The sequence below is a fragment of the Poeciliopsis prolifica genome, unplaced genomic scaffold (genome assembly GCF_027474105.1).
Source record: "Poeciliopsis prolifica strain line A6 unplaced genomic scaffold, Auburn_PproV2 SCAFFOLD007, whole genome shotgun sequence".
Lineage (NCBI taxonomy): Eukaryota > Metazoa > Chordata > Actinopteri > Cyprinodontiformes > Poeciliidae > Poeciliopsis > Poeciliopsis prolifica.
Window position 1 is genome coordinate 1,877,969 of NW_026562382.1, and position 7,567 is coordinate 1,885,535.

At 45.0% G+C, this 7,567-nt stretch overlaps 1 protein-coding gene across 9 annotated transcripts in view; it reads left to right on the forward strand.

The window, feature by feature from the left end:
* The window catches only part of arhgap20 (Rho GTPase activating protein 20), an 87,260-nt gene extending 83,980 nt beyond the window's left edge, over window positions 1–3,280 (forward strand). For all 9 annotated transcript variants that reach the window (XM_055032041.1, XM_055032040.1, XM_055032042.1 and 6 more), the window contains one exon: window positions 322–3,280. In XM_055032041.1, the coding sequence (XP_054888016.1) occupies window positions 322–1,952 (1,631 nt within the window). In that variant the 3' untranslated portion in view covers window positions 1,953–3,280. The remainder of the gene's footprint in view (window positions 1–321) is intronic.
* Window positions 3,281–7,567: the final 4,287 nt, after the last annotated feature.

The following is a 7,567-nucleotide window of genomic DNA, read 5'->3' on the forward strand; positions in this document are numbered from 1 at the left end:
CTTTAAGGCAAGATATAGCTGCTTGTTAAGTCAATAATTCTTGAATATTGATTTTTTTTTTCTTTTATTATTAGACATTTTCCTTGTGTTATATGTGAAAAATAATCAGCCAGTGGAACTACCACTTTTAATCAATATTCAAGAATTTTTGATGTAAAACAAGCTCATATATCATGTTGAGAAGTTACTTCTAAATTTGCTTTCTTATTTCAAGTGTACCGAGATATTTGCGATGGAAACTAGACCAAAATACTTTGCACTGTTGGCTACTTTTTGAGTTTGGTGTTTTTAAAAATCTTTCTCCTTTCCTATCCTCCCTAGATGTTTCGTCCTTCCAAATGAACGACTCGTCCTACGACAGTCTGGAGAACGAGCTGAACGATGACCCCGAGTCTCCCTATCAGGAACAGCTGCTGCTGCGCGAAAAAGCCAAGCCGGAAAGCCGCAGCCGGGACTCGGTCATCACCCTAAGTGACGGCGACCCGGAGCCGGACCCCGACACCGATCACCTGCTGCAGCTCCCCCCTCTGGCCAGGCCCAGGAGATTCAGCCCTGCCATACGGCAGCCCCGCCACGGCTCGTCACACGGTCCAAGGAGACTCCGGAGAAGCTCCGAGCCGGCCTTGGCTTTAGCTAATGTGCCGTCTTCCAGCATGGTGGCGGTCAACGCGGACAACCACCACTTACCCTTAAGGAAGGCCAGCTATGACGCAGCCATGGAGGGGGAAGAGGACGAGGTGTTTGTGGAGCAGGGTTTGAACAGACTGCAGCTAAATGAGGAGGTAAAGAATGGTTGTGTCCAGAGAGGAGCCAGCAGTGGGCGGAGGAAGACGAAGCACGCGCCTCCGCCTCCGCTGCGATTGGACGCCAGCTGTTCCAGCCTGTCTTCACCGGCGACTTCTCCAACAGGATCTTCCCTCAGCTCTTTAGACTCTGCCTTTTCTCAGTACTCCACTGACTATGCCACGAACGCCGCAGCTACGCAACAGTCGCCGAGAGACTCCCCGCCTCAGAGGGACGCCACGCCCCATTGGCAACCATCCGTCCATCCGCCTCGTGGGAACCAGATCTCCCAATCCCACGGACTCCACCCCAACACCTGGCTCAAGAAGGACCGCTGCTTGTCTCTGAGACAATCCGACAGCGGACCCTTGGAGGACTTAACTGTGGTGAACGGGAATTCCTACCCAACCGGCGGTGGTTGCTCTGTCGCTGTTGACGACACGGCAGCGACAGAGCCAAACGAAAACTGCCAACGACGGTCCAGCAGCCCTCCGTCCTACCAGCAGGCTCTTATCCAGCTTCAGCGTAACCGCTCCCCGTTTTACAGAGGCGCAGAGAAACCCTTGACCGTCAAAGAGCTGAGGAAGCTCCACGACCGGAGCTGCGCTTCCAAATCCTCCGGTGCAAACTCATCGGACAATCCCAAACCGGCCGCAGGAGCCCAGGTCTCGCAAAAACCGGCGCGGACAGAGAGAGTCCGACCTCCGCAGAGTGTTTTCTATGGACAGACGGCGACCACACTGGTCCTCCAGAGGCCAAAATCCCACTCCCTCACCCCTGCTGCCGAAGGCCACAAAGGAGGGAAGACCCTTCCTCGCCGAGCCTCCGAGCCTGCTAAGGTCTTGGCCAATTCGGACACCGACAAGAGCCTCACCCTAGACAGACCTTTGGGCAGTAAACCTCAGCCGAACGGCGACAGACGGCGGGCGTCGCATGTGGAGTCCGGCCACACCATGCCTCCGCTCTGCCTGTCTCCTTCCGCCACCCAGGTGGTTAGGGACTACTTCTCCTCACAGGGTCAGGCAGACCCCAACTCCTGCCTGCGAAAGAGCCAGGAGGTTGCCGTGGCAATAGCGCAGAATAAGCAGGAGTGGCAGAGCAGGCGGTGCAGCGACCCGCGACTGGAGGACTTCGAACAGCTCTTCTTTGCAGAAGAGTCGTATGTGTAACATAAGAACTGTACAGACAAATTGTAAATGGGAGAATGCGTTTTGGTTTTTTTGTTTTTTATATCAGATGTTTGTTTTATTTGTGTACAGCTGTTGCCTTTTATGGTATTATATGTTTTTCTTATGTTACAGTCCTGAGTACGCTAATGGTGCTCTGTATTTTTAAAGGTACAAATAGGCACCGCAATTAGCAAGAAATTATATTTAGCAGTGATTATCGCTCTGCCTTTATGAACAGTTAATACAACTTTCCAGTTAATTTTTTTTTACCCACATATAAGATGAATGTGTACATCTTATATGTTCTCACACAAGTGTTCTTGTTATCGGTAGCTCTGGTTTGGATCTCTGTGACCACGATGGGATGTTAAAATTACGATAAAATCCACGATAAAATTACAGATGCACTGAGCACAGATTTGTAGCCAAATTCCAAATCTTCTTGGTTTTTAAAGTTTTGATTGTACGTACTGATATTTTCCCTTCACGTGTTTAATGCATAAGCTAATGGGATAAATCTTTTGTGTTTTACTATCATTTCAAAGCACAAAACTATTAAGGAATTGACATTTTAAATAATACTGAGCATCTAGTTTAGTCTCCCACACAGAGCGTTGGTATGGTGCCTTCACTGATGGTTAAAAAAAAGATCAGATTCTTGAGTTTTCGACTAGAAGGATCAGCTTATTTTGCCGACCAGCTGATTTCTCTGCGCGCCTCTCTAGTTGAAATCTTTTTGAGGATGCTTTCATGTCACTACTATATTTTAATGAAGAAAATCAGCCAATTTAACGTGAATAAATCTTGTTTATACGCCTCTTGGAGTCTTCTACCTATCTAAAGTACTTGCCAAGATTATCTTGTTTATATTAGTTTATTTTTTAATAAATTACCTCAATTGATAAATTTCCCTTAATTACTTCAATAAAACATAATTCACTCATTTAGCTCAGTAAAAATAAAAAACAGGTTTTGAGAGTGTTGCCTGTTTTCTTTAACAAGAGAAGGATGTTATTGTCCATGTAAAGTGTTGTCTCAAAAAAAAACTCTGTTTATTATCTCCACTACCTTGAATTGTGTTCAGCCTGTATAGTTGTGAATATTTATGATACAGATATATGTATAAATATATATAAATATTATTATCTTGACTCGTTTTGGTATGGTTTGTGAAAACGAAATATGTATTTTTGTACAAGCCAATTCTGCTGCTGCTGTCCTAATAGTGTATTTGCTATAAAACGCACCATTTGTATATTGTGTAAATCCAATGCTCACAAGAACGAGGAAAAATTTGGATTTTAATAAACGTTGCTCTTGTGAAACTATTTTTGAAGCACACAGTGATTTTGTTTGTATACTGCACACCGTGGGATGAAGAGAGAATAATACAGACGTCCAATTTGCCTTTTCGTGGATTTTATTCTATTTTATTTTTCTAAAATACTCGATTGAAAATGCCCCCAGCTCCGTTCTGCTTGTACCGTTTACTTCCTAAGTGAATACATCATTCATGGCTGAAGCAATACCCAGCGTGGCTCTCACTGTGACGCGACAGAAGAAACAACTGTGGCTTTTGTCGATCTTTCCTCCAGGTTTTGTCTGCAGCCTTTTGTTGAAGACTCCGCCGCATATTTTAACAACAGTCTCACTGTTTGTGGCCCGGGTTGACTCATCTGTTTAGTTAGAAGCCAAAAGCATTGATTCGTCTATCAAAAACATTCCCATTTGGAGGCTTTCGTTTTTTTCCATCGGGGGAGAAAGTAAGATGAAATGTTGCATGCCTGGCTTTGTGGCTTCGTCGGTTGCTCGGCAGCACAGACACAACCGTGTTGCGTCGTGAAAGCGTGTCCCGGCCGTGAAAGACATTTCGTTGGACATTGTGCACGACGAACTGAATGAATACAGGAAAGAGAGAAAAGACAGGAAAGTTTTATGCTTCAGTTTTTTTAGAATGTTTTATTGGAGCTAAACTACATGTGGTCACTCTTTAGTTTGTTACCCAAAAATAAAAAGTCACTTTAGGTTGACCTCACCCAATGATGGTTGTCCTAGAGTGACCCTTCCAAGGAAACCAGTGGAAGGAGCTACAAGACCGTCAGTAAGATGCTGACATTTGTTGGCGTGACAGTTCAGAAATGGGAGAAATATGAGCCGCCCATCGTGTACAGACTGCAAATCACTGGACTAATTCTTATGCACGCACTGACAGCGTGGTGTTGGTGCAGACACGATAGGAACCGCCAACCTTTGCGCTAAGTGAATATGACATGGAACCAGCAGAGAATAAGGAAAACCAAGAAACTCGTGTTCTAGTTGTACTCAGAATTTGGAAAATTCCAACTTCCCAGTGGAAAACAAAATCAACTGGAACGCCCTCTGAAGTCGGATTTCCCACTCGGAAACTGGGAGCAACTCCGACTGCTCCCTGTCAGGACCAGCAAGGCCGCTCCTCTCATCAGCAGCAGTTAAGATGTGGTGGAAACATGTTTCCAATGCAAGACACACCAGTAAGAGTCCATCTCAGATGTAACACGTAGCGCCTCCAACTGCAAAGTGACCAAACAGAAAGTGGGATTTCAATTTGTGCTTGAAATTGTGTTTTTGTATGTGGTGCTAGAATCCTGATGTCTCAACTGTGATGTCAAACCCAGCTCCGAGTTCCCAGCAGGTACCTGGAACGCGGCAATAAATCCTGAGTAGTGAAGCCAGGTGAGTATTTAGATTTGGGTCACTGAGGGAAGGAGACTAGTGAACTCAGTGACAGCTGAACTGAGGTCATGTTGACCTCGGTGCAAAAGCAACAACTACGAACAGGAGCATTTACACAGTTTTGTGAAATGCGGGACGAAGATGGAAGTTCTCCTTGGATTCAGGGAAGATTCCAGGATGGCAGTGAGGTAAAGGTAATTTTATTTATATAGCCCATTTATAGCATCAAGGCAATACAAAGTGCTTTACAGGAATTAAAAGGAAATACAAACGAAATAACAAACCAAAGGAAAGAATAAAAGAAGGAAAAAGCTAACAATGTTGATCCAAAGTACATAAACTAGATACTAGAAAATAAGAAACAAGTAAGATACTCAACACAAAGGAATTGACTGAACAAAGAAAGTCCTTTAAGACAGTTATAAACAACCCAGAATGATCCGAACACGAAGGAAAACCAAAACACAAACTGCGGCGTATCATGAGATCCGCACCGTACGGCAGAGAAGAATGAATCAGTCTCTGTTGCCTCTTGACCAGCTTCTTATTTTACTCCCATCAGTGTCGGCTTTTATCAGAGGATGGTGTGAAAGGACACAAATGGAGGAGGTGAAAGTTTACAGATGGCCTGCTTGGACTGTCCAATTCTAGACATTTTTAGCCGCTAGTCAAAGAGTCAGCTGCACTCAGTGCTCCCATCAGTCGCATCAAGATTAGGTTGCAGATCAAGACGAGGAAAGTTTGTCACAAAGCTCAAGACAGACGGTTTTTCTTTGGGTTGTCTTGTCCAGCAACACCTAGAAAACCTTTTGACGTTCACGAGAATCTCCGCAATGCATATCAGTTTCCCGCGTTAACTTTGGACATCTGTGGTATCTTCAGGCACAACGTGTCGCGACCAGCTGAGAAAAATCCTTAGAGCAGTCAGTGAACAGAAGGTTCTGTAATCTCTTGATCGTTGGGTTGTGATCCAACCGCAAGACCTCAGCAACTTCTAAACTTACCGAACCTTCTGCTTGGAGATGAGCCTCCACTCCGGTGTCAAGTCTACTGGAGCTTGAAATGCTATGTTCCCCAATGGGGATGGTGTGTTCAAGGTGTGCAGTAGTTTCTGTACACACATAGCATTTTGTTGACAAACCCCTTACATTGAACTGTCATCTGACCCCACTTTCCTTCACATTTTCTGTGTTCCTTACATGACTAGTAACGTACAAGCATCAACATCTATTCACTCAACAATAGTGCCGCCCTTATTATCCTTTGGGCTGATTCTTTTATTGATGGTCTCCTTTCGAGCTTTTTAGCTTAACTTGAAGGCCGTGTCTTGGCATCATTCTAGTTGTGCCATATTCTGGTTTTAGATGATATGTTGACCAGAGATTCGTTCAAAGCTTGGAATACTCTTTTATGATGTAACTATTTTAGTCTTTTTTTTTTTTGTTGACCTACCTGGTGTATGATCCCATGTGTGCTCTTTAAATGAGACACCGGGGATTGATTATTTTAATAATTAATGTGACCTCTAAGGGCAGTTGGATGCTCTGAAATATGTCAGGGAATTAAGGAATCAAAATGGCGATGGAGCAACCCTCACATTAATTTCACGCCACCATGAGCAAGAAACGCGCCAACATCAGCAACGACCGGGCTAATACATCACTGTCAGCTGTGACAGCGGGTGACGGGTCTGGCTCCAGACTCATTAAAGTTGCCGGTGGGACCTATAGTGACGTGCTCACGAAGACGGGTGGACGTATTCTAGACAGATTACTGGACGTTCGGCTCGACGGTCAGACCTGCAGAGACACGAGTGGATGCCAAATGGAATATGTTCAGCTCTTGTTTACTTGTGACTTACTTACTTGTTTAAGCCAACACATACAACAGTTTTCAATTTTGCGTGAAACTCTTCAACCACCCCCTAAACGAGTCGGTGTGGGTTCTTTCAGCTGCACTTTTGGTAGATTCTGGAATTTAGAGGTCAAGAAAGGAACCTGGAAGAGTTCGACTTCAGGTAGACTCATTTTCATGTAGCAACGCCAGCTGTGCGTGTCAGGTCTGACATTCTGCATGCGGCTCAAGAATGAGAGCTGTCTGTCACGGTAGAGTTCCTGGTGTGGAAAAACAGGATTGATGCATCTGCCACCAGACAACAAAAGAGAGATGTCGGTGTTCCCCATCAATAGAAACTTTTTACTCTAATTTATCAGACTGTCCCCTCTGGCAGCGGCACCTGAAAACATCATGCAGTCAAAAGTATGCATTAACCTTTTTGAAACATCATTCATCATGTTGTGTCTATTAAGGAGGTCGTCGGAACTTTAAGAGTTTTATTGTAGGTTCCAACGAGGGTTCGTTGTTCTGCTTTCAGGGCAAGAGGAAGAACAGCTTGGGTTTGAAACTGCTCATGAGATCAGAGTGAAAACAGGACGGGGACAAAGGGTATCTGTGTCTCTTGACTCCTCTGGTGAGAGCTCCGGAGGACTGGAGGCTGCGTGATCGGCAGAGTCTGAGGATTTTGGCCGCGTCTTTTCACTGTTCTTTGTCTATTCGGAGCGGCGTGGACTCGGGCGGAAGGGCGGACAGGCATGCAAATGTTTCCCAGGAGAAAGACAAACTCCAGCTGATTTATTTATTTATTTATTTTTATTTTTTTTCAAGGAGGTGGAAGACCGGCGATGAAGCTGAGACAAGGAATGAAGACCTTGTACTGAAGGAGTTCTGAACTCCGGGAAGAAAGAGCTACGGGTCAGGAAGGAAGGAAGGGAATTTATCACTGTGACGCCACAAGCAAACTGGTGACTGTCCTTTTCCTCTGCCCTGCCTTCATGTCGCCTCCTGATGAGCCCTAACAAGATGCAGCTGTGGATAGATGCAGCAGACACACACACACATATACA